Source organism: Oculina patagonica, chromosome 12 (assembly GCF_052425735.1).
Source record: "Oculina patagonica isolate OP01 chromosome 12, crgOcupat, whole genome shotgun sequence".
NCBI lineage: Eukaryota > Metazoa > Cnidaria > Anthozoa > Scleractinia > Oculinidae > Oculina > Oculina patagonica.
Window position 1 is genome coordinate 24,990,134 of NC_135769.1, and position 27,225 is coordinate 25,017,358.

At 38.2% G+C, this 27,225-nt stretch overlaps 2 protein-coding genes and 1 pseudogene across 3 annotated transcripts in view; 1 reads left to right on the top strand and 2 right to left on the bottom strand.

Annotated features, from left to right (window-relative positions):
• Positions 1–27,225, bottom strand: part of LOC144633854 (uncharacterized) — a 97,508-nt gene that overhangs the window by 25,201 nt on the left and 45,082 nt on the right. The window lies entirely within an intron of this gene.
• Positions 1,981–25,816, top strand: LOC144633861 (uncharacterized). 2 transcript variants are annotated; one of them, XM_078492760.1, is made up of 5 exons: positions 1,981–2,033; positions 19,781–19,839; positions 22,298–22,685; positions 24,316–24,409; positions 25,016–25,816. In XM_078492760.1, exons 3-5 carry the CDS (start codon positions 22,301–22,303, stop codon positions 25,071–25,073), a joined length of 537 nt encoding a protein of 178 aa, XP_078348886.1. In that variant the 5' UTR covers positions 1,981–2,033; positions 19,781–19,839; positions 22,298–22,300; the 3' UTR covers positions 25,074–25,816. The 2 variants fall into 2 exon arrangements, with proteins under 2 accessions (XP_078348886.1, XP_078348885.1); XM_078492759.1 differs by lacking the exon at positions 1,981–2,033 and adding an exon at positions 18,721–18,761.
• LOC144632196 (uncharacterized) lies at positions 9,433–10,438 on the bottom strand (annotated as a pseudogene).

Here is a 27,225-nt window from a genome sequence, read left to right on the forward strand (position 1 = left end):
CTCTGTTGCAATCCCCCAAAGTAGCGACTCTTCTTTAAGTCAGTAACACTCCTTGAAAGAAACCACAAGGTCCGCAACCTCTTAGCAGTTTTCGCGCGTTCACTTCCGGGGCGCGCGCTTGTATTCCTATTTCCGGTCCGCTGTGTCTCACTTCTATATGTCAGTGCAAACCGAGGAACTCTATAGATGGGGCTCCCTTTCCTAAAAAATTAACTTGTGGAATTTCAAAGTTATATCTTTTCTTGCCTGAAAAACCATTTCATTTTCATTTCCAAATATACAACAAAACCCAAAGATTTTTAAACGAAAATGTCCATCTGAAAATACCACCCTCTCCTCCCACCATATACAAGATCTTCCGAAAACTGCAGTCCATGCGGAAACATAAGCCCAGGGCTTATTTCGAATTTTACTGTATGTCAAAGATAAGCTCATAGCCAGGGTCAGTTTCTAGAAAAAACTCAGGATTAAAAAAAGCTGGAAAGATGGAATGTTGGTTTAACGACTGTAGGACTCGCTTTGGGTTTCTTATCGTTATATTTAGAAAGTTTTACAATGTCGTATTTTTGCATGCACCAAAACAATTTCAGACACAGTATTGCATCTTAATACTGTAGAATGCTGATTTCTCGAGCCTCCGAGGAAAACGCGTGAATCGAGAAATCGGGCCCGGGGTTACAACTACATTGAAGTACTATCCAAGGGGACAGAAAACTGTTTCGAGAAATCGGGAGTTTCGAGAAACAAAGGGTTCGAAAAATCGGGATATATTCTACTGCATATGACAAACTCAAATATTTTTTTATAAAATTAAAGGTAAATCTCCATACGAAAATATGAAAATCCCTCCCCCCCCCCCCTCCTTCCCCGTATATAAGTCCTTCCCGAAAACAGCCCACTTAAAGGGACGTTGAATAAATATAAGCCCAGGGTTGATTTGCGAATTTTACGATACTTCAAAGATTAAGTCACTGCCCGGATCTGTGCACGTCTTTGTTATTTTAAAAAAACAACCAAACTTTCCTGTAGTAGATATTTATTTAGCCCAGGTCTCAGATTTTTACTTCTCCCCCTTGAGTTCAGAATCTGTCTACGGTGGGGTGGTGGGTGAGTCCATAACTGAAGTTAGTGCCAAAACAGGGGCAAGATTTTTCCCAGAAAAATCGAGATTCAAGAGGCGAAAGATCTAAGTGACTCTGCATTATATGCCATGCGCATTAGTACCACGGAAGTGCTAAAACGAGGGGATATTTTATGTAAACTAAAACAATACCCTGCTAGTCCTGCTAGCCAAGTCGCTTCGTCTAAGGAAGATCGAAGCGAGCCTTCTTTAGCAGGGTAGTTGAAACTATTCTGGGAAAGTCTCATGGAAGTATTATTGCTCAAGCAGTGTGAGAGGACAGGTTACACAACAGACATGGAATGCTATAAAGATCTACTGATTCGCACCAAAATATGCAGAATTTCTCCCGTTCTGTATTTTTGCTCTTTGTAGCATCAGAAACACTACGGCTTAAAACCTCGAAAAACTAAAAAAATGTTCATCCTGGAAACGCAAACAGGATGTGAATTCTTTTCATAAGAAAGCCAGAAAAAAACTTTTATTATAGCGACAAAGACGTAAGTGAATTCGTTTAATATTCACGTGTTAAAGCTTTGTGTTAAAGGTTTGTGAAGCGAGGTGAATTTCGTAAGCGGCAATCTATAGCTGGGAGAATGGTTTATTGATCTATCATAACAAAGTATTTCCAAGATACCTTCAGTTTCATGAAAAAATGTTCATCCTGGAAACGCAAACAGGATATGAAAATTCTTTTCTTAAGAACGCCTGAAATAACTTTTATTATGACATGTATTATATGCGACAATTAATCATTAATTAATCATTAAACACGTACGTCGAAAGAAGGTCATTGCCAGTGTCGACCAGTGGGTTTAAAACGACTAACACTTGGCAGTTCTTCTACACACTGGAGTTTCTGAAGCGAGGTGTACTGTGTAGGAGCTGATCCAGGCATAACAAGCTAAGCAAGGTAGGTAACCAGACTTTAAGAACCTTCTACTCTACAGGGATCTTAAATTCCACAGTACAACTCTTTAGCTGTTAACCGTCACTTTTTTTTAAAGAACGTCGCGTTTTTCCTTCGCACATTTGATTCGATTGAATCAAAAAAGTATCAGCATCGTGATTCTTCAGAAAATCCATCATTCTGTTTGGCTGATCATTTTTTTTTTCAATTTGTGCTTTGGTGCAGTGTTTCATTCACATCTTTAAAACTGTTTTAGTTTTTGTGGGGGCAAAGCCGCCACATTGTCATCGACTGAGGTATTTATTTATTTATTTATTTATTTATTTATTTGTGCGTGGGTTTGCTTGTGTCACGTGGTCTTCTGCGAGAGATCCTGGGGATGAGTCGGCGGTCTTGTCGAGTAGGCCATATTGGATTTTGTGTCGTTTCGTGTGGTGATTTCAGCTGTTCCTGTAGTTGCTCGTCATTACAGCAGTTCACGAAGTCATACTAGCCAACATTTCGTTTGGCTGGAAGTCTGTGCAGGTTGCACATCAATTCAAGAGGAGCTTTTACGTCTACGCAAGCCAATATTGAGAGCCGCAAGATCGATCTCTTTCGTATCTGTCGAGCTAGCGTCGTACATGTAGGAGCATTCGAAAACTAAATCGGGTTTCACATAAGCTTCATTAGCGATGGATCTATCTAGAAACCAGAGCGTTGGCTAAAATCGAGTGCGTGGCTGGACTGCTTGTTCGCAAGAAAAGGAAAAGCTTTTCAGATGAAACAGCACAATTACATTTGTACCTGAATCAGTCTATATGTTCTGTTTTATTTTATTTACAGCGTCATTACTTAACAGCTTACATGTAAATTATTCTGCAATGCATACCTACGGAGCGATATAATAAACAAACCATTTTAGTGCTATGGGTTAAAAAAAGGAAAAAAAAAGGAAAAAAGAAAAAAAATCTCTCCTCTGGGATTCGAACTCGCGACCTCTCGATCCGCAGTCAGATGCCTACCCGACTGCGCTACTTAAACGTACTTAGTCACGTGAGACGAAAATATCTTATATCAATGTAATAGACATTCCGCTGTTTATCTGTTATCATATGCATCAAAGAAATGTTTGAATCACCTGCTGCTCATAAATTTTCAAGGAATGAATTTGCAAAAAATCGCAAAGATTATTTGCCGCAATAAATAGCAGCCTTAAGGTAATTGAATGTACTAAATGAATTCACAAAATAGAAGAATCAAATTTGAAATTATCAAGCCCCCACACGTACGCATCGCGGACCGATTTTTACTCTCTGCCTCAATGACTTTTATGGGGTTGTTTAGTTCTTGTCCTACTTCTTCATTGCCTTTGTCTTTCGAGCACACCAAGTTGTTTTAATCAGTTCGATCAGTGTTAAAATGATTTAAAATCTCTCACAGCAAATAGAAGTCTAAATTTCACTTGTGTAACGATTTACCTTTAATACTGTTCTTCGGTAAAAGACAAAGTAGACTTGATTTTTCAATTGTTAAGAAACTTAATGTGTTCGTAGCTAAGCATGACAATTAATAAGAACAGAATTATTAATAATGTTTAACAACACCAATAGCGCATGGTCAAAGATGGGTACATGATAAGGTGACGCATAATAAAATCAAAAGTGAGCATTAGATAAAAACAAGATAACTGATAATCAAAGTCTCTTCGAGATATCGACGTTTTTGCATGAAGTATGAGTCGAAGGTTTATCCTGTGCATTGTTCTTCGAACTTATCATTACAGTTTCTTTGTAGTTTAGTTTAACAATTTCCTATCTTCGCGGAGGAAATGCAGCCATATAATTTTGTCAAAAATGGCTCGTCCGCGCCGGGTATTTATACACATATTCCTTAACATTACACAAATAAACAGTGCAAATTTCACCGAGATCTGACAATTCTATACTTTAAAATTGCAAGGACCTTTCGAGGCAGTCGATTACGGCAGCGAAATTAGCAAATGAAACAGCAAAATATGCGTTCGACGCTTTGTTTTTGCGACGCCATATTTGAATTGTTATAGGTAGACCGCTGTTCAGTGTGTTCAAGGCCGTATCGTTACGATTGCTCCACGGAAAAGCACGAAAAAAAATACGGATATTTCCGACTACTGTCGGAGAAAACATTGCGCATATAATTGCGGCGTAAACAAATCGTTACACTCAAGCTGCGTTTTGTCTAGGTTCTGCGAGGGTCGGATATCAAGACCCAGGATTAAACAAAAGCCATATATACAGTGAATGCTTTCGAATTATATTTTAAGATGAAATACGAAAGAATTTTGCTGTCTTTGACTGAAATTCCACTCGAACTGCGTAGATACGATCGCATGTTGTAAAGCCGATTCATGCAACATTGCTGTCATTCCCTGTCAACGCGAGGTCACGTCCCTAATGACCTAGGCTGATGACGAAATAGAGTTGCGCTTGCATGTAGCGACCGAATTTGGCCTAATTTTTAACCGCTCCTAAGCTAAAAGAAGCCCCCATCTCTTGCATTTGTTTTAACTTCAATAATATCTTTGAAAAGAGCGAGTTTTTTGGTATGGTTTATTTTTAACGTTTGTAATTTTTAAACGATGTAAGTGCTAGTGATTATTTATTCGTGTTTTAGTTACGCAATCCATTGTTTGTGCGACGCTTTTTATAGATCGCCTTTCAGACACACGTGCGTTGAGATAAGAAAGCTGACATGTCACTTTTAAAATTGTTATATAACATTTGTAAATGTGACAAGTCACGTTTTTTTCACGAGATCGCAAGTGATCACCCACAGCGGAAAGTAATCCCTTGAGAAATTAAAACAGTCCCTTGAGAAATTAAAAAAGTCCCTTGAGAGTTTACAAATATGTGGTTCCAAATTTTGTGCACATAACCCCTATTCTGCGTTTTTAGCTTGTAAACAACCAAAAACGTCGAAAAAATGACCTTCAAACAAAAGTAAGGCTACTGTTTTGGTCCATAATTCTTTATACTGCTATCAGTTTTTGTGGAGGGTTTCTTATTTTTCGTAAGAGGTTGCGGGAGCACAGGCCCGCAAATGATCCCGGCCCGCAAATGATCCCGGGACCGCAAATGATCCCAAATTGGACCGCAAATGATCCCAGTACCGGAAATGATTTGTGTAAATGATACAACAGAATACTTTGAATGGCGTGGACTTTATGAATCGTCTATGGATGTATTTTTATAAATTGACCAAGTGCCTCAGGCATAATAAAACGCAACGATTAAAAGCGGTGAAAATAACGCGCGAAATAACAAAATTAACATGTAACTATCTAAGTTTTTCATTTAGAAAACGCACCTAAAAAATAAACATGAATCTTCGAAGACGCCTCTGCTGTCTAATTAGCCACTTCCTGTACAATGTTGCCTTGGTAGACACGAGCCTCCTTTTCCTTGGAAGCGCACAAAATTTCTACGTGCGAATTTTGGAGTTTATGACAGATTTTGAAACCGTTATTTGAAAACACATTTTCCTTCACAATTCGTTCTTGCAAATATAAAATGAAATACAGTAAACGGTTACAGCGTCTCTGGGTAAATTTATTTGCATACCGCACGCATAGAGCTGTCAACTTTTGCACGTGCAAATTTCTTACTGTCAATTAATCTGTACTGAAAGCTACGCGAAAATGAAGTCAGTTTTTGAGAGAATTTTTAGTTGCCTGTGTCAGAATTTATTTCAGTGCCTTGATGAAGACATTCAAAGAAAGAAATAACCACAGATTTCGAAAGAGAGTAGCTCGATAACAAGAGTCGGAGATCGATATGATAGAAATCAGCAACAAAACTCAACTTTCTTCCAGACTTTACGTCTAGACATTTATAATGTCGCTATGAACGCTGCGTGACTGCGTGTGAATGGCTATCAGCTTAAAGCATTTCGCCGCAAATAAATCATCCCTTGATTGGAGAGAGTTCATTTTTCTGTTGGTTGGATTGTTAAACTTTATGTCACGTTTTAGGTTACTAATCGGAGCATATTGATCAGCTATATTGATACAGTTGTGGTTTTGAATTTACTTTAGTAAATCGTTCAAATACGGTACATTCTCTCGCGTTAATTGTTTTTCTAATTGTTGTATTATTAATAAAAAAATGGATTAAATAAATTTAAATCCCCTGTCCAAATTCTTTAGTCCACGCATATCCAACTTTTACGGTTAGGCGACTGTTTCCGGTCCGAGGATCATTTGCGGTTCAATTTTGGGATCATTTGCGGTCCCGGGATCATTTGCGGTCCAATTTGGGGATCATTTGCAGTCCCGGGATCATTTGCGGGTCGGGATCATTTGCGAGCCTGTACAAATCTCCAATATTTCTTATTTGTCTAAATTTTACTAATCCTTTGAGAAAAACTATCGCCTCCCAGACATCCCCCAAAATCGTCCAAAAAATAACAAAATACTGCAAAACAAATATATATGGGATAAGTAAAGCTTTTTTGGATTCCTTGAAACGCGGCTGAAATGGTTTTCAGTGTTTTCCAGCCCTTATACTTTGGGTCAGTACTACTATTCTTCACCAGTTGCTATTACAGTAATGGTATGAAACAAATACCTTATCATTGGTCAATAAGTTGTCAGTCATTTTCTTGACAATAGTAGTTACCTGATTAGGAGTTGTATACTGTTCCATTAAAGTGTAAGAGCTGGAAAATACTGAAATGCGCCAGCCACCTAAAGCGTTGGAAAAATTGGTCTTCAGGTAAAAACCCCGCCTTTATAAAGTATTGTGAAAAGGCTGCACTTTGCTAAGTGTTACAAATTTATATTTTCTAGACGCCTAGTTCAATCGTTTATTTGTATTGTGCGAAATATATTTTTATAAATTGAGACCATTATGTCATTAAGTAATAATGCAATCTTGAAAACATTCCAGATTTTCATTATTAAATAGAAACACGAAAAATTCAAATTTAGGAAAACAAGCCTTTCAAAATGACGTTGCTATGATGATTTTAAGTTACTGGCACAATAACTAATCCTACCAAATTATTGCGAGATAAATTTTAGATAAATGCGCAAAGTTTGGCAGCGTTTGGTTGAATCTTGAAAAAGTTATAAGCGTCCAAAGTCAGCGCGGGCCTCAAAAGCCCTCCCCCCCCCCGGCCTGAATCGGTTTAAGTGACTGTTTTTCTAGTGATTTTTACTGTACTGTACCCTGCCTTTCAAGTCAAAACACATAGCTAATTATTAAGCGCCCGATTTTAAGCTTCTCAAGCTTCTTGTTCTTTTTTAAAATAACAGCCTTTGCTTTTGAGCTACATCTTCCTAAAAAGTCCTATTTTTGGTGTTTTTGTGGCTTTGATCTTAATTTTCCTTCATTTTCTTCGGTGAAAAGTTTTGAAAATCTCCCAACGGATTGAATCTGATGAGAATTAACTTTTAAAACAAAAAAAGTGGGGGTTGTCCAGGTCGTTTTTTCGTTTTTGGTTATTTTGTGTTTTTTTGACCAAGCAAAAAAACTGGCTTACAAAATTTTTTAAAAAACGGCAAAATGGGCAGTTAAGGTGATTCCACTGAAATAGAAGGAGTATTAAAAAATTTCTGAAACTTTGTCCAGTTTACCATTATGTTATGAGCATTAAAAAAATGAAATAAAAAATGGGGGTCACCGCGCTAGTTTTTGTGTCAAATGGATGGGCATTATAGTAAATATACGACCGGCGAGTTATATATTAGGAACCCTAGTAACCCGAATGGGGAGCTATTGTTTCTGGAAAAAATCATTTTTGCATTAAAGTATTAGTCTAGTTCAACAAAATAGACTTTGATCTTGTATTAAAAACTATTCTTTTTGTACAGGAATTAAGATAATAAAAGAAATGAAAGATTCTGCTTTGTGCGCACGTTAACGGCACTACCTAAAAACGTGTTTTTTACGTCATTGAAATTAAAATATCTCAATGTAGAATTTTAAACTTTTCTTTAAATCGCTATATATTGTAGACAACCGTATGACCTTTAAATTAATGCATTAACAAATGGGGGTCACCGTGCTCGTTTAAGAGAAAACAACCATTTAATTCCCTACCGAGCTTAGCCAGGAGGGAATCTCATAGTGTTCTGTGTGCGCGCGCGCTCGTGCGCGCGCTAAATGACGCGAAAACTTATGCGCAGCAAGGATGCACAATGCAATTCCGTGGAATCACCTTAAAAAGGTATCACATCTCTGCCAAATTTTAAGGATTTTCACCGAAGGAAACCCTAGTAAATCCCAGGCGAAATTTTCTATTTTCGCCTTGAAATAATTACGTCATCAGAATAGAAAATGTCCAAGATCGCTATTTGAGCATGCGCGGGCCGCAAGCGTGATCTTTGAACCACTTGAGTTTCCAGGTACGAGTTGATGTTTACAGACGAGCGTTTCCCGTTGTTGTCGGTTTTTGTACGAATATCTCTTAACACAAAGGTTAGTTAGAGACATACCTTAATCCTTCATGTAGCAGAATCTGTGAAATTCTGCTCAAAGTATCTCACAATCGCGGAGACTATTCTCATCGTGTTGGTAACCCTTGGTCGGCTTGGCGAGTGACATGATAATGGCGGCCTCGTCAAAATGCACACAAGACCTTTCCGTCCAAATTGTTGGAAAACGTTCTTCAGATCCTCATATCCAAGACCACTTCCTGAAATTTTCTCGGCGATTGTTTGTTTTATTGGGCTGCCCGCACTTCCTGGGTTGTAGAGCTTTCCTCGAAGAGTCAGGAGTCGCTGATGACGGTTGTCAAGCCATTTCATGTCTTCTGCGGCATCCTTGACAGAAATTACCGAGCTTCTGTTGACCAGCAGTTCATCAGACAAAGCCAGTCTTGGCGAAAACAATATTCTCCGAAGAGCGATCACATCCGCTACCGCGTCGTGGGCGTCAAAAGTGGTTTGAAAAACGTGTTCGTAAAGAGAACTCATGTTTGGCTTTGGAAATTTACCTTCGGCATCGAGGAGAGAAGAGTGCTTGCTTTGAATCAGTGAAGTTATAAAAGTTATAACATTTACTGTCGTCGAATTTTTCCTTGTTAATTGTAGGTCTTGGGGTATATTTCGGAACCACATTTTCGTACTGTACTTGTTGTTCTTTTGTGATAGCAGTGCAATAAAATTCAGTGATCGAGAGTTCAGAAGTGTTCGACTGCCTTGCTGTCTCGGAAGTGTCCAGATTCAATCCAATGCCACTTTCATACATGGAACCCTCTTTGGCCTCTTTCTTTGAGGTTTCTGAAATTTTTTGTTTGTTTAGTTGCCATCGACGTATTTTGAACGGGAGTGTTGATTTTCTTTCTTTGTCCATCGAACTTTTCTTTTCCATTTTTAAGGAATGAACTTCACAGAAGAATCCTGGCTCCATGTTAAGTGCTTCTAGAATGTACTTGTAACCTACATTTGCTTGAGCGACACCACAAGAAACTCTATAATCACTGCTTTCACTTCCCCCATAATAGCGAATTTTGGGGTTCTTTGTGCCCACCACACTGTTTAGACACTCATTTCGCTGCGAATTAGCTGCAGGTGCCAGTTTGCTAATTACAATGCCTGTGCTATATTCACCAAACAGAGATTTCAGTGCTGATTGAAGGCTGTCACCCTCGAGGTCTTTGCCATAGGGAAGATCTCTGTGATTATAGTTTGAAGGGTCTTTCTTGTGCCGACACCAGGTCTCTCTACAGCCAGTATGATTTCCAAAAGCGTGAGGCACAATGCTTTGAATTGCAATTTTCATGTTTGCAGCATCCCCTTTGTTTTGTGCAACACAGTACGTAAAACATTTGACAAGATAGTTAATAACTTTTTGTGACAAAACTGAACTGTTTGGGAATTTTCCTCGCTGGCTCAAGTTGTAGAGGCGTGTTGTGAGAGATCTTTTCGTGTGAACAGTGTCGCTCCATTTTTCCACACCATACGGCACATTTTGTTTAAGGTGACATTCAGTTGTTGAATCATCATCCCCTGTATATGTAGAAAATTTCACGTTTGACTCAGTCATCTTGTTAAAAAGTTCAACTGCAGACAAAGGCTCCATTGACTTCGAGGACCCAGAATGATTCTTTCTACAGTCATGTTCTTTAGGTTGTTTTCCTGCCTTTTTCGCTTCATCACAGGTACGGAAAGCCTTATTTTATGTTGTGTAATCTAGGACCTTTCCAGTGGAAAGGCCCATTGCTGCTGCATGGCCAGTCTTTGAATTGAAGCCTCGCCCACGTTTTTGCCAGCCCATGTCATAACAGCAGGAAACTGAAACCAAATTGTTTTCATCAGGCTCAATACCACTTTCAACTGCTTTATCTTTCTCCATGTTTAAAAAGTGTTGACAACTGAATTTTGCTACCTGTTCTACAGCCTTTCCAGCTTCCCTTTCTCGAGTTTTAAAAGTTGATGAGTTCATTGTGGGAATGTTTAGGGTGGAAAGTAAATTGTTCAAGTGAGTGTTGCCCACTCCAACATGCAGACATCCAAGAGCAGCTCTTGTGTTAACATCATAAGTCAATGGGCCCCTTGCTCCAGATCTGTGCTCTTTTGAAGTTTTTACTGTGTTTACTGCTTTGCAGTGGTTGCATGTGACATTTTATATACTTGCCAAGCCTTGATGTTCTTCTGATACAATATTGGTTAGGGACAAAGGACCTACAAATTTGTGTAAAAACACCATTGTAAACTAATAAAAAAGAATCTGTACGCTGGGTATTTTTCTCTTATTATTGTGCCTTATCAGCCTTGTCCAAGATTGCTAGACTACGAGCACTTCCTTATTTTTTCGCAGAGTCCGTCAAGCGTAAAAGAAAAAAATGTATGACCTTACAAAAAATGGGGCTGAGGCAAGGTGAGCCTCGTCCCCATTTTTTTGCAGGGTCGTTTATTTTTTTGCTTCATGCTTGACAGACTAAAAAAGTGACTGCTCGTAGTCTTAAGATTGCTGCCATGATGTTTTTATTATAATGCTTTAGAATTACTAATGTGATTAATCAGGGGGTAAACAATAAAAAATCCAGATATTCCAGCCAGTCATACTTTTTATTATGGGATGTGATGTATTTTAAATGTATTGTTCATATTGAACTTTAATACTTATAAATTTCTTTTTTGCTGTTTTGTAAAATAAGTACTTGGAGTACAGAGTAAGCATTCTGAACTTGAAACAATTCTATCACAGTTGGCTTATATCTGACACTCAAACATGATTTCAGTTGGCTGATTTCCTGAGTATGTTTGCTTCCTGAGAGACAATGTGACTAATAAGCTCATGTAGCCTTCTGGTTGTACCATGCTTAGCTTGTGCTAGTTCAAATTTTACAATTTTATCTACAGTCTTGGACAAAACTAGTGGGACACATATCAGACACTTGATGCAAATTTCTGAACTTACATGCAGGTAATGAATAATCCCCTACTCGGTATTGTTTCATAGGGCTAAATGATTTTAAATTTGTGTCTTGAAAAGTTTTGTCCAACATTGTAGGGAGAGACTGAACGCTGGTTCCTGTTCCTGTTGAGCATATTGGTATTTGATAATTTGTCCTAAACCAAAGTATTATTAATTTTGTATCAATAATGAATGGATTCTAGTACATATGAGGGTGGTTCTTTCAACTGGAAAGTTTCGGGTACTGAAAGCATTATGGGGAGCAGGGATGGCGCAGTGGTGAGAGCGCTCGCCTCCCACCAATGTGGTCCGGGTTCGATTCCGGCCCGGTACCATATGTGGGTTGAGTTTGTTGTTGGTTCTCGTCCTTGCTCCGAGGGTTTTTCTCCGGGTTCTCCGGTTTTCCTCCCTCCACAAAAACCAACACTTCTAAATTCCAATTCGATCGGGAATCCGAGGGCCACAGGTTTGTCAGTCGAAGACTGTTACGTGCAACCCTCGTAAAACAAGTTGATTTAAGACATGGCAGTTTCTCTAGATTCTTGAAATAGGTATCTCTTCAAAGATAGGTCAGTTTGTTGTAAACTTTTGAAATACTTGGGAAAAAGTATATATTTAATTAAATTGTTACATTCGAAAATATTAATAATAAAACTATATTTACCACGATGACAAAAAGAGCATTCTTTTAGACCCTCTGTAAGAGTCTCCATATCCATAAGTCTGGAGCCTTTCGGTCTTTTTTCCTCCCTCTTAGCTGCATTCTGCCCAGGTTAAAATTAATAAAGCACGTTCACAGGTGGGCCGATAATTTATAGGACAAGACACGCACCAAATATTCAATAATGAATTTTTAAAAAAATACAAACCTCAAGTGATCGTGTCATTCTTTTTGTAGGCGGTTCGTTTTCCTGGGTTTCATTGTCAAATTGCAGTTTCCTTTTGACGTTGTAATTTCTAAACCCTTCTTGGAACAATTTTCTATTGTTTTCTTTTTTGCTTTCGATCGTACGAACTTTGTCAACTTTAAAAAGGCGGCCAGAAACATCGCGGGCGTTGTAAACACCTCGTTGGGGTGATGTACACTCATTTTTCTTCTCAACACAGGAAGTCACGGGTGTTATTTCATTGGCAAGTTGCAAGTTTCGCGATTTCTCGCCGAAAATTTCACGCTCGCGTGAAGCCGCCATGTTTGTTTTGATTTGCCTGCATTTAAAGCTCGCGCCATTTTCGTTCCCATTCCTCGCGCGGTCAAGGAACCTATTGGAGCCACCTTAAATATTAAACTAATTCTGTTTTCCATGAATGCCGTGTCTAACTTTGCTTTTAAATTGATTAAAGGAGTTTATCATTCTGAGATTGCAGGGTAGGCTGTTCCAGTAAGTTGCACCACTGTAACTAAAGCTATTTTTCATATAGTTAGTTCGTGGATGAGGTACAACCAGTTTGTTTTCGGAATCCCTTAGAGAATAATGCGTTCCATTACGTTTCAGAAATTTGACCTTGTCACGTCATGCCTTTGTAAGCGGAAAGAACCTTATTATTCATAAATAACGAGTTTACGCGTGTAGTAGAATTTCATTGTATATGATTAATAAATTTACAGTCGGCGAAGAGAAACTTCGTTATTTTTAAGTAATGGATTAACAAGCGAAGTGACATTATATTACACTCTCTTTTCTTTTATAAGAAACTTTTTTATAAGAACGTCGATCGAGGCTGGAAAAGGCCAAAACTTAATGACATCTCGAGAACGTGCCCAAGGCTGTATTAAAAACGAGTTATACTTTTCCTAATTGTTGTGAGTGACAAATATATGTACTAAATAATAAATCTTTATTCAATCCTGACCTGTAACCAATATTGTCATCACTTATTGGTGACGTGAACTTGCGACATATCAGTTAGGACTGAATTTACTGCAATACCACTTTGTTTTTAAAATTTAAAAAATTTAAAAGTAAGAACATTTTTAAGAACATTTTAGGCTCAAATCTTCGAAAAAGCTACGAACGTTCAGCCTTGGCTAAAATTAGACGTTATTTTATAAAAAAAGAGTGTACTTCAGTGGCAGGTGTTACTGTTACTGGGCAAATGAGCGTTGGGCCCATTTACATGGAAAGAGGATGATCCTAGCACTAGGATCATCCTCCTTTCATGTAAAATAAAATGATCCTAGTGATAGGATCATCCTAGTACTAGGATCATCCGAGCGCCATATGTTTTCACCTTTCAGTTTACATGTGAAGGGTTGTATTTGGCCCTAGCGCTAGGATCATCCTAGTGCTAGGACCATCCTATCTGAGATGAGGGATGATCCTAGCACTAGGATCATCCTAGCGCTAGGGCTAGATGCAACCCTTCACATGTAAACTGAAAGCTGAAAACATATGGCGCTAGGATGATCCTAGTACTAGGATGATCCTATCACTAGGATCATTTTATTTTACATGAAAGGAGGATGATCCTAGTGCTAGGACCATCCTCTTTCCATGTAAATGGGGCCTTATAAGAGGATGATCTAAGTGCTAGGATCATCCTAGTACTAGGATCATTCGAGCGCCATATGTTTTCAGCTTTCAGTTTACATGTGAATGGTTGCATTTGGCCCTAACGCTAGGATCATCCTAGCGCTAGGATCATCCTATCTGAGACGAGGGATGATCCTAGTGCTAGGATGATCCTAGCGTTAGGGCCAAATGCAACCATTCACATGTAAACTGAAAGCTGAAAACATATGGCGCTCGGATGATCCTAGTAATAGGATGATACTAGCACTAGGATCTTTCCATTTTACATGAAAGTAGGATGATCCTAGTGCTAGGATCATCCCCTTTCCATGTAAATAGTGCTGTTTCACTTCAGCGACTGTGGAAGGTTCTAGAAGAAATGGAATTTCCATCAGCCACTGCCGATGAGTTACTATGCTGTAGTTTTTCGACGCGATCAGTTTTACCATTTGAAATACGCTCTAATCTGAAAAGTTTAAGATCAAAGTCCACCATTCCAAAATTCATCGCAAGCTCTTTGAGCTCAAGGAACTCCGTGAGATGCTTCTTGAATGACAGCTGCCACATTGCTTTGAGAAGCAAGGTCAAAAGTGGTGCCCAGTACTTCCCGAGTTTCCCAGAATACGTTGCACATGACGTTGCACATGGGTCGTAAAACGACATCACAACCCCTTTAAGCTTTTGAGCAGAAGCTCAAAGTTCACGAGTAATGTACTCAGAGCAGGTAAAAATTTGCAATGCTATAAGACTGAAAAAAACACTTTTTTCGGGAAACAGTAAACATTAAAAAAATGGCTAATATAACAGCAAACACTAAAAAATGTGGGCAAATAACACTAAACACTAAACCCCATTCAGACCCTTTTTGCAGGCTACTTGTAGCTACATTGAGCCAAACATTTGTGTATTTCCAGTGGTTCTTTAGTCTTTGACAACTGGTCCATCAACACTGACAAAATCGCGAAATTTAATACACTTTTCTTCTATTTTTTCTTGCAATCGCGAAAATTAATACTCGCGAAATTCGGCTCTCGAATTTTCGCGAAATAAAGTACGCGCAGAAATTAGTAAGAATAAGAGTTAAGCAAGCTTTATTTTTCAAGTCAGAACAAATACATACTCAAATTCTTTCCTGTTTCCAAACAGTCTATCGCAATTTTCTTTGAGTCTAAATCTTTTCTTCTCGAAGGCCCTTGGAATAACGAGAGAAACTCATGCATAATCAGAACTCACTCGTTTGCCAGGGTCTTGCCACCCTAGAACTATCGGAGACTTGATCACAGACCCGAAATTGGATTGTAATGCGTAAGATTGCGGCAGACGAAACGATCAACAACAGTAGAGAGAATTAGAGATTTGGGGTGGAGTGTGATCAGAGTTTCCATGCAGTTTTAATTTAAAGACTAAAGACTTGTTTTCTTTGGCGACTTTACTCAGTCCTCCGAATGGTTTCTATAAATTTGCGTTTAGGTGAAATTGAGAATTTGAATTGCTTTTTGTTGCTGTGGTCATAACCATTGCGGGTTTTGTAATTTCCTTACTGCCGGAAACTCTGAACATTTGCACACTACGCACGCGTCACGCAGTTGCGTGACAAGCTGTAAGCCTGCAGTTGCAACAATGGTCAATTCAGCGGTAACTTTTCCTGTTTCGAGTGCAATCAGTTGTGCGATCGAATAAATCTGCCGAGGGACAAAGCTAAAGGAAGAAAGACTGTACTTTAGTACTAACGATGGCTGCTGTGGAAGAGAACTGGCAGACGAAGGGCCATTCCATTTTAAATCCACCACTATTCACCTCCACTTCGGTGAATAATTGTTAATTATTAATTATAATCATTTCATCGGGCATTGTGGCGTATTTTGCGGGCTAAAATGGAGAATTCAGCGGGCTTAAATATATTTTAGCCCGCTGCCGTGAACCAATCAGAAACAAGAAAATAACGAAGCCAGCCAATCAGAACTGTAAACCATTCAACTGTTCGCGCCGTTTTCTTGCTGCCTGGCACAAGCTGGCATAATTTCAAGCTTCGTTTAATTTGAGTCGAGACGCTTCAAAACTGTTTTTGAGCTTTATATTATAACGACAAAATGTTTGAAGGATTGAACGGGAAAGCAAATTTTCAGTATTCTCAGCTAGATGAAGAGGAATTACAGAAACTCAAAGAAGAATCCAGTCGGCGAAGTGAATGTAAGTTTGTCTTCGTCGAGCGAAACTCGCTCAGTTGAATTTTAGGCATATTCCAATCTGCCAGTTCAGTTAACAGCACAATTAATTTTAACGCTTCTAAATGACGACTATTTCTTTGCTGCCGAAAGAATTTTGTAATTTCCTTTTCAAGCAAAGATTATTTTGAGTAGTTTTGCGGTTTTCTGCCGAGTTTTGTAAACTTTTAAACCTAGTTTTCAATTAGAAATAAAACGGCGACTCACAAGCCAGCAGTGTTCAAGATATCGCTTACTGTTTTTGATTCCTTAACCTAATGCCCTCCGTAATGATTATAATAGTAATAGAGTTGATGTTCTTGGGCGTAAATATGTTTTTGGCCCTTCTCAGAGCTCATTTTAGCCCTCGCCTGCGGCTCGGGCTAAAATGAGCCTGAGTCGGGCCAAAAACATTTTTTTTTATTATTATTATTTTTTTTATTAATGAAATCTTTATTACACGCAACACTACTACAGAGAAATACATATTTACAACGGGCTATTTACAAGAGACATACTTTTTACATGAACATTTTCAAAAGGAAAGAAAAAATTGTTAATTACAAGGATAACTAATTATGACTACCTCTAAAATATACTGAATTCTTACTCACAATACAACGCTAAAGTACAATACATTACGCTAATTACATTAATACAACGAGACACATTTTAAATAATGACTTACTAACTTTAAAACATAGATTATTTGTATACGGTTCCTTTCTTATTCTACATATACGTCCCTAATAGCTCGCAATACAAAACACTATTCACACTACGTTACTTACTTACTTACTTTTTACAAAAGACAATAAATTAAAATGTTACAAAAAAAAAAAAAAAAAAAGAGAGTGAAATGCTACCGATGATGTGATAAATATTTAAAAGAAATCTTTCCACTTAAAATTAAAATGAGAGAGTTTATTTGCACGTAAGGCGATGTACTTTTCGAGATTTATTTTTTCTCGAACGTAGCCGACAAAATCCGCAAATTGATATTTTTTGTCATTTTTAGCGCAGATAAACAGGAAACACTTGCCAATGAGTATAAGGTGGTTGATGGTTTGAAGCGAAGATGAGCCTTTTAAGACGCCATATATTATTTCATTTTCTGTCAAAGCTGTCACGCTATGCTCTTTGCATTGTAAGCGGTACCACTCGGTAAATTCGTTCCAGAACGATAACGCCAATGAACAGTGCACAAATAAATGAGAGATAGATTGCTCTGTATCAGGGCAAAATGGACAAGTAGGTGAATCGATAATTTGCATTTTGTAGAGAAGGCTGTTGGTGTTAAGAATATTATGTATTAATTTGAACTGAAACACGGATAATTTAACTTCTTTTGTTACAGCAAAGGGAAGTGAGTATATTTTGCGACGTTGCGATGGATCAAAACCACACTTGATGAGTCTTTTTTCTGCCGTAGGTGGAGGCAGATTTTTTCCATTAATCAACAGATGATATATGACTTTACACGTTAGGTTTTCTACAGTTGGCGTCGAGGAGGAGAGGTTTTCGGTTTGTGGCTGTTTTAAAAGCTCTTTCCAAGCACTTGGTATTGCAGATAAAAGCCCGTAGTATTGTAGAAAGTTGCAGTTTATATGGAATTTTTGTTGGAAGGACTGAAAAGAAATAAAGCGTCTTTTTTGTTCAATTACGAGACTGGATACGTTTTTAATGCCGCCGATGTGCCAGTTTTGAAAGAACACTGACTTTTTATTTATTTTTATAAATTGATTATTCCATATAATTTGGTTTAATACGTCGCTCGTCGTCTTAGGTACATTATTGGATAACTCTTGCCAGTAAGTTATTACATCGTTGTAAAATTTCGGAAGCGATTTATCTAAATTTATGCATTTGACATCGTAGTTGCACTCGAAAATTAGTGTTTCACCTACGCTTGATAGCAGTGAAATTGGTATAGCTTTCCATGGTGCGTCATCTGTAGAACATAAGCGCTTTACCCAACATAATTTTAGAGCTTTATCGAATACCGTGAAGTCAGTCATATTAAGACCCCCTTCTTCTTTGCATTTGAAAAAAGAGAATTCTAGCTAAACACCCAGCTGAGAAGTCGGCTTTTCGGCTTTCTCAACTTTACGCCCTCTATTCCTGTCCAAAACCCAATCAACCCTAAACCACTAGCTGAGAGTCACTAGCTCTGGAATGTTATTAACTTCCAAAGTTGTCTCGGTCCATTAGTGTTATTGGAATATAGTAGAAACTCAACCTTGTTCTATTGAAAATCCGCGCTGTTTTTTATTCGCTGATAGAAAACAATCGCGCACTCGTTGCTCCTTTAAAGATCGATTTTTCTTCATTTTTGGCTTATAAGAACGTAAAATTGTAGGTTTTTGGACTGCAGTCCTTTAAGTGTTTCTACTAAAAAAATTAGACTACTCGTCCTCGTTATCTATAAACAATAGTCAACTCGGCCGCGCCTCGTTGACTATTCATTCCATAGAAGACTCGAATTGTTAAATATCAATCCTTTAACCAATAGGAACCGAGACCCCATTAAGGTCCATTAATAACAAAAATGCTTTAATGAAGAAATAAATTATTAGTTGGAGCAACCCTACTAACAGTTTGAGATCTCTCGATCATCAGAGACTTTCAGTTAAGGTGAGTTTTCATTTCCCTCAGTTATAATGGCCTTGTTACATAGGATACTTCAGCTGCCTCTGTTCTTTAATTGGCCTTATCGTAAAATCCTTTATCACTGGCCGCGAACAGTTTGGCTGATTAGGGTTTAACAAAATGCAAAATTGCTCAGTGCTAGTGAAATCACTGACTTCAAGCTCGCCCACAAACATTTCCGTTTTCATGGATTCCTCTTACGATATATGCCTACATCTACTTTTAAAATTAATTCAAAACGTGAATTGCAGTATTGATGGCGTTTTTCGGCGAGTGAAATGACTTACGTTTCAGTTCGTGCCACTTTACGCGCTGTTGCAGCGGTTTACCATATCGCTTGTTCGAGCAACGAACAAAGAAGTTAAAATTTACAAAACAACTGTTATTAAATTAAGTACATTCGCCATTTCCAATCCTCTCTATTTCTCTGGAAATCTGTATTTGACAGTAAAGTCTCGCGTGTAGAAGTTTGCCCTTGTTAAAGTTTCCCCCTTGAACAGAAATATCAACTGGTTTTTTTTTTTTCCATCACCGTCATTTCGAGTCAATTTAGAAATCGAGCTTGCACGATTTTAGTAAAAAATGTGACCGTCTGGTTTATTTAAGATAGAGAAAACTCGTCCAGCCTACAACCCCAGTCAAGGGATAATCATAAAATGGCCGCAAAGTTCTAAAAACACAAAAGACAGAACGCACTAGAACTTACGGTTGTTGTGCTTTATTCCGAGAATAACAACGATAATCGATCTTTAATTTTGACACAAGATCTTTCATCGTGCTCAAAGACGGCGCTTTACAGGCGAGCAACCAAGCACAAAATAGAGAATTCTGAACACACTAGAAATCGGCTTTCTTTCGCAAATCTACGCCCTCTTTTGTTTTTTATGACGTAAACCCAATCAACCCTGACTCACTGAGGGTAACTAATGAACTTTCAATTCAAAGCTGTTTCTTTCAATTAGTGTATGCTAATAAAAGGCTATTTCTTAACATCACTTCGATAGTTCCGTGGTCAAGCTGACAAAAACTACAGAGTTGATTTCCTTAATTTCTTCGGCAAAAGGTAAGTAAGGCCCGGTTCAGACGCCAATCTTTTCATGAGCCGAACCTAATTCCTTGAATTAAGTACATGAAAAGATCGGCGTCTGAATCAAATTAGAACGGCTATTTCAATTTGGATCGGCTCACTCGTTCTTCCCGCCTGGCTTGGCCGAGAATTTCACCAGTGGAACGCCTTTGGAACAGCTTTGATTCAGACGCGCCGTACTTTTTATGTGCCGATCCTAATTCATAAATTATTATAATGTATTTTGACTGGTTTTATTGGAACTGCATTTGGACCGGCCTCGGAACGGCCAAAAAGTATGGCGTCTGAATCAAGAGGCGTACTTTTGTCAATTTGGGTCGATCCAAATTCGAATTGAGTTCGGCTAATAAAAAGTTCGGCGTCTGAACCGGGCCTAAGTTTCGTATCGGTCGTGATACATAAGTTCATTCATAATAGTTATTTACTCTCTTAAGGTGGCGGTTTTAGGCATATTTTCCAGTCCTTATACTTTGATAGGTCATTAATACAATTCTACTTCATTACTACAAGTCCCTATTACACTTATGGTATGAAACAAATGCTCAATCATTCGTCGACAAGTTGTGATCATTTTCTTGACATTATTGGTTACCATAGCAATAGTATAACGTGTTAAAAACAACCTGAGTTGTGGAGCGCTTTCCATTCCACCAAGAAAGTGGCGAATGGAACAACATTTCACGGTTGACTGCACGGAATGCAAAACAAAATTTCCACAAGGTAGTGCGTGTAATATGGAAATTTCCACAGTGTGACAGTATTTGAATAATGCACTGTGCCAGGTTTGCTGCACAAATAACTCGATATGTTTGCAATTAAAAAATGATTCTAAGCACTGATAAACCGCAATGACTGTCATCGTCGCCACAACAACAGGGATCTTTCAAAAGGCACACAAGCAACGAAAACGTTTAATGAGCAACATGGCGTAGCCTGCGCGCGCATTATAAATGTCTTCACATTTCATTGCTGCCAACTGCAAAACAATAATCGAAGAAACAAAAAAAAAAAAAACAACCGAGTTAACCACGATGCCTTTATTTAATTTTTATTTGGAGTTCCAAGAACGCTTTCTTAACTCTTAACACATGAATTCTCGGCCGAAGGCACTTAGGCTGAGTGTAAAATGGCGGCGTTTTCCAAAATTTCTGGAAAAGAGGTTATTCTCGCAAGGTAGACCCAAATTTTCGAAAACAATTTCCTGAAAATTTCAGTTCCATTCGATTTTGCTTCTGTAATTTCCGGTATTTTCGGTTGAATGGTTTGAATTTCGAAATGTCAATACTTTCTGGATTTTCTAGAAAAGGTCCCAGGAAATTTCTTTACTATTCGCTCTTGTTTCGAAATTTCCGGAATTTTTGGGCGAACCCAAAGCGCCCTCAGCTTTCAGTGCTAATAACTCGAAAATGAAGTCAGCTACCCCATTTTTTATTGTTGAATTATGATCATATGATTAAATTTTCAAAATATTAAGAAGGTTCTAAACCGCTCTGACAGAATTTCTTTAAACTTTGCTAAAAGTTGTATCATGACATGCTAATCATAACTCAACAATAAAAATTGGGGTCACCAAGCTCATTTTCGAGTTATTAGCACCGCAAGCTAAAAGTAAGGTTTTTTTTAACAGGATATATTGTTGCTATGGTAAACATTCGTGTCACGAAAATGATCACAACTTATTGACTAATGATAGGGCATTTATTCTTCATACCATTTCTGTAATAGTAGTTGATAAAGTGTTTGAGTACTGATCTATCAAAGTATAAGGTCTGCAAATTATTGAAAACGAAAATAGTTCTAAATGGGTCAAGTCAAATTAAAATTATATTCTTTAAAGTCGCGGGGGACACCTTAGACTCACCATTATGCATTTATTTAAAGCGTAAGCACAAAGTGCAACGACTGGCATCTATAACTTTACGAGATATTCATGACTGGATAAAAACTAAAAAAAACCTGTCTCTGATATTTTGACCAATTCAAAACAACACTTAGGACACTATAAAAAATTCTCAAATAAAAGGCGTTCCACTGGAATCGGACGCATGTCTTCCTGCTCCCCCGTATCCTCACCCTTCCTACGCAGGATTTTTCACTCGGAGGAGAGGGGGGGGGGGGGGGAGGGTTCAATTTCCTCCTCTCACCGGACCCACCCCTGTCCCACTCCTACCCCCGACCCACCCTTCACTTCAAGACCCACCCAAAAAAATTGTTAACACATTTTTAGCATTTTCCACCAGACATTATCTAAAGAGGATTGTTATTATAAGGATCTTCTTCTTCTTTTAAAATGGTGCACACAAAAAGAAATAAGGAAATGACCAATCGCATGAAACATCCTTTCAGATAACTGTGAGCTTTTTGCTCAGGTAATACTCTTTGACTTAGTCCTTACTCCATTGCTGTTCATTTATATATGGCTGTTCTCTCACAGATCATGACTCGCTGGATTATCTTGGTGGTCTTCTTCTTTGTTGGATTGATGTCAGTAACTCTGGCTTCTGAAGTGACCACAGACATCATCGACGACGATGAAAACGAAATAAGCAAACGCTGGTTCTTTAACAATGATAATAACAATAACAACAACAACAACAACAACAACAACAACAATAATAATAACAACAACAATAATAACAACAACAACAACAACAACAATAATAATAACAACAACAATAATAATAACAACAACAATAATAACAACAACAACAATAATAACAACAACAACAACAACAACAATAATAACAACAACAACAACAACTACGGGTGGCTGAATGTCGTTGATTGGCCGGGGAACTATCTTCGTTTCGCATGCCCAAATGGTAATAACAGATATTAAGTACAGTAAAAACCCACGAGTAAGAACCTATTGTTTTTCAGGTTAGCCTAAACAGGTTCTTACATTCTCTATTTTCCAATTGCCCATAATACACTTTGTTTGCCCCCCAAATTTTGCATAAACTATTGTTTTCAAATTCTTTTGGGAGGACTGCATATTTCCAAAACAATAGTTTATGCAAACGATTTGGGTGGCAAACAAAGTGCATTATGGGCAATGGGAAAATAGAGAATAAAGGCTTATTAACACAACTTTAGGCTAATTGGGTTCTTAATAGTTTTTTTAATTTATAAGGAAAAATTCAATGTTATTATATAGATTTTAGTGGTATTTGATTTTAGTGATATATGATTTTATGCTTTGTAAATTTTATGCTTTTATACTGGTCACCGATTGATACCAGTCAATCTCCTTGATTGACTGACCGGTCTTCCAGGATAAATAAAGTTATTATTATTATTATTATTTGGCGTTTTTCTTGTATAAAATTTGGAAAACACATAGTGTTTATGTAAATAGGAAGGACTAATCATATCATCAGTTTCCCAAAAGTAAACATTTTTAATAAATTTTAGAAATTAAGAACTGACCTGTTTACAAATTTAAGGCTAAATAGGTTCTTATAAAAATGGTATCTAATTTGCAAATTTTAGCCTAACAGGTTCTTAAATTATAGGTTCTTACTCGCGGGTTTTCACTGTATTACTTTTTGTTGCGAAAACCAATGTTGATTAGCGATTGTTTCGATGAACTGTTTATTATTCTGAATCGTTTACGTCATTGATGGCCGCAACATGGCAGCAAGGGAAATTGTCCTTCCTGAATCTTGTTTGAGGATTGCTTGCCCTGTCTTGTTCAATCAAAGGGTTTCTCCTTTTCCTAAACACTTTAATTTTCAAAATGTGTATACCAGGAAGGATGGTTTCACTAGCACATTCACTGGCAGAAACGCTTCCCGGGAGGGGTGCACTTCTTATTGTGGACTGTACGGGAAGGCTACGCCCACAAAGGGTTACCTTTTTAGTTCGTGGGTACAGTCAACTCTCGTTATAGCGGACACGCTCGGGGCGTCGTTTGGTATCTGTTAAGCGAGAGTCCGTAATAATGGGAGTCATTTCCAGTCAAACCTCTTTCGCTGGGGATCTGGATTTTGTCCGCAATAGCGGGGTGTTCGCAAGGCGAGAGTTGACTGTACTGATAAAAGGGTTGGTATTGTACGAGACAAGAACGCAAAAAGATAGGAAAAACTGCCATCTAGGTATTTTTAAATACCTAGATCGTTTAAAATATTTCGAAGAGACGCACTAAATAGACCCACCGAGGCATATATAAGGGTTTTTTTTAAGTAAACAAATTAAGAAAAGTGATATGGCGTACCCCTTTTGTAGGTATACGAATGCTAGCTAAAGCTGGAAAGTGGCGCCATTTTCTATCGAAAGTTTACCAAAGAATTACTTTTTCTGTTAAAAACGAAACATGAAAGGATAAGGATTTAGAACTCGTGCAAAGTCTCCCATTATAAAAAAAAAAAACATTTTGAGGGCCTGAAAACATTTCCAACTGTACAGAATTATTGTTACCTCGCCTAAGGCTTTTTTTGATGTCTTTCCCAGGACAGTCCGTCAAGTCTATTACTACAGAATATGTTGGTGGAAGAGTTGTGTGGAAAGTTTTGTGTGATGACATAGGTCGTAAGACCTGTCGCAGGTATGATAACATTTACTTGAAAACATGAAAACATATTTTGGATTTTTTTCAGTGTGTAACAAGGCAATCGAATACGCGAACAAATTATGTAAATGTCTGTGGTAACTGAATACAAATCGGAGAGATTGGATCCAGAGAGGATATTATCTTGCGGGTGTCAAAAGTGTTTCCCCAGAAAATAAGCGAATTAGTGGCGGGCCAAGAGGAACAGCCCACAGGCCTTGCTTGGCCGCTCTCATACGAAATTCCTAATGACGGCCTGGATACAAGGAAGGAAGATTGCATAAATAGGCCAATTCCGATATATTAATATTCTTACTTGGCTCCGAGCCTTGGGAGAATGAAACAAAAGAAATGATTTATTCATCCCTGAATTTCTTTTGTTTTATTCCCCCAAGCCTCGGATCCAAGTTAGAATTTTAATATATAGGAAATGGCCTATTCGCAAAAACCAGATGCTCTTCGCGCCCTCTGTTCGCGCCTTAGCTTGCGCTTCTTTTGACCCAATTAATTCACCTCCCGTTTCGATGAAAGTCACGCAGGCCACATACAAACAAAAGCTGATGTAACTCAGTTTTCTAACATTATCTTTTCCTTTTGTTTCAGAGCTCGTCGCTGGTATGTCAAAAATTGCAATCTGAAGAGCTCAAAGAAGAAGAATTAAGTATACGATTGAACGCGACTAAGCGCACCAGTGCTGACCATACGATTAGTTTTAAACGGAAATATCTCCGTATTGCAAGGAGATAGAATTTAGAAGCAATGTGGGTAGACGTGATTTTAGATTCTGACTTAATTCAGCTCGGAAGTCATGGATCACTGGTAATTTATTAGCAGCATAATTCAGCTTGGGCGCGGCTCTTTCAACAGCAGCACAAGTTTAATTAAAAAAAAAAAAAAACTCAACGTTTTGGTTGGAAAGCATGACACTGATATATATAATTCACAGGTGACATAACCTCGTTAGCATATCGTTTACGCTTACTTGTTAATATCCAGGGGGGGGGGGGGGCAAGAAAGTCGGCACTTTTCTTTGGAGACATAGCAGTGCCTGGATACAGGGTGTGAGTCAATATCAATCAAGCCGTTGCTATGAAAGACGGCACCAAAAGTTTTGTTTTCTCAGAAAGATTTAAATATCAATGACTGCATGCGTGTGAAATGCGGATAGTGGCAGTGTTTGCGTTTGATGTTTCACGCCACTGATTTCTCACCTCATGTTTCACCTCACTGAGAATGTTTTGGCGGCGTGGAAAACCAAGCGAAAAATTGGTCACGGTTGACATTTAACAACCAAAAAATGGGAAATCATTTCAAAATCATTGGAGTTATTTTTAATTCGTGTAATTCCCAAGCCTTACTTTTGCCAGAGTGGACACCGATATCACCGTTTGTTGTTGTGATGTCCGGCAAACTTCAAATGAACAAGCAAAATGCAAATAGCTATTGTGTTTTGTGCACGGTCAAGACCAAGACATGCGAACTAGACAATGACTTTGTCAAGCTATTCACTGTGCCCTTAGCAACCGTTCGGTAGCTACTGAACACATTCGGTTGCCCGGCACCGCTATGTCCCCTTTTTCAGTCGTGTAACAAAGGGAGTTTCTCCCCCCCCCCCCCCCCCCTGTTAATATCATAGCCTGATCATTTTTATTACCGGTTTATTATTAGATCTTAACTGTACCGATGTAAATGTAAAGTCAAGCATCATGAGCCTTGACAGTAGTCCTGAAATATCATTAAGAAAGCACTATAATTAACAGAGTAGGAGCCTCATATTCTTGTCCCCAGAGTCCACGTTCCTTCTGGTTTGCGCCATGGATCGAGACCTCTTTTCCCTATTTGTGAGCATGCCCAGAGTACTCGTTCTGTAATTTCAGCCAATCAGATTTGTCAAAATTGACAATGAGTCCGTGAACAAGTTTTGTAATTTCAGCTAATCAGATTCAGATTTGACAATGAGTCCGTGAATCGCAGACTTCCGATGTTGGAGCCGGCCAGAGCTCTCGATCCCTGACGCAGACCAAAAGGATCGTGGAATCTGGGGACGAGAATGGAAGACATGTGCAATTGGTCTAGTTGTTCTGTAGATGCTTAAAGGAAAGCAGTTAGAAATCTACAGTTCTCTGCACCACAGATTGCAAGGTGTGTACTACCATGGTATTACGGCGGTTTGAAAACTACTCGCCTGCCTAAGATCACATTCAACGAACGTTTTCTTTAGGGCTCAAACCATTTGATCTCACTTTGTACATCCTGCGATAACAATAAAACGATATTTGAGTTCCAAAAGGCAATGTAGATTATGTTGTATATATCGATACTTTCAGGTAGCCTTCAGTTCCCCTACAGCAATGACAAGCTTGATAACTCCATCCCTCAAGATTGGAGCCATTTTTAAAAATGTGCTCTTTAATTTATGTGAAGTTTTCATAAATGCGACACAGTACAACGTAAAAAAATGTGCAAAAAAAGTTAATTCAGCTGTTAGCATATGCCATCAAATAACTATGACTAGTAACAAATTTAGGGCGAAGAACGTCTTGCCCCTTTACTCAGAGGATAGAGGCTGGTCCAAAAAATTCTATACAACAGAATAACAGATTAGTAGAAGTTTTTAGCGTGACCTGTACTGAACATTCGCCTATCTTTCTTGTGATATTCAATATTTAACAACTGATTATTCAACAATAATCACGGAGCCTGAGGCGAATAATTGTTTTAGTATAGTTTTCAGAGGTGATTATTAAGAACTGCAAAATAACAATAGAAAACAACAAACACAAGTGCTCGCTTGCATACGTGTAAACCAGTTT

Coding starts and splice junctions, on each gene's coding strand:
- LOC144633861 (XM_078492760.1), top strand. CDS start 22,301: ATGACTCGCTGGATTATCTTGGTGGTCTTCTTCTTTGTTGGATTGATG. Junction 22,686..24,315: donor TCGTTTCGCATGCCCAAATG/GTAATAACAGAT, acceptor TGTCTTTCCCAG/GACAGTCCGTCAAGTCTATT. Junction 24,410..25,015: donor GGTCGTAAGACCTGTCGCAG/GTATGATAACAT, acceptor CTTTTGTTTCAG/AGCTCGTCGCTGGTATGTCA.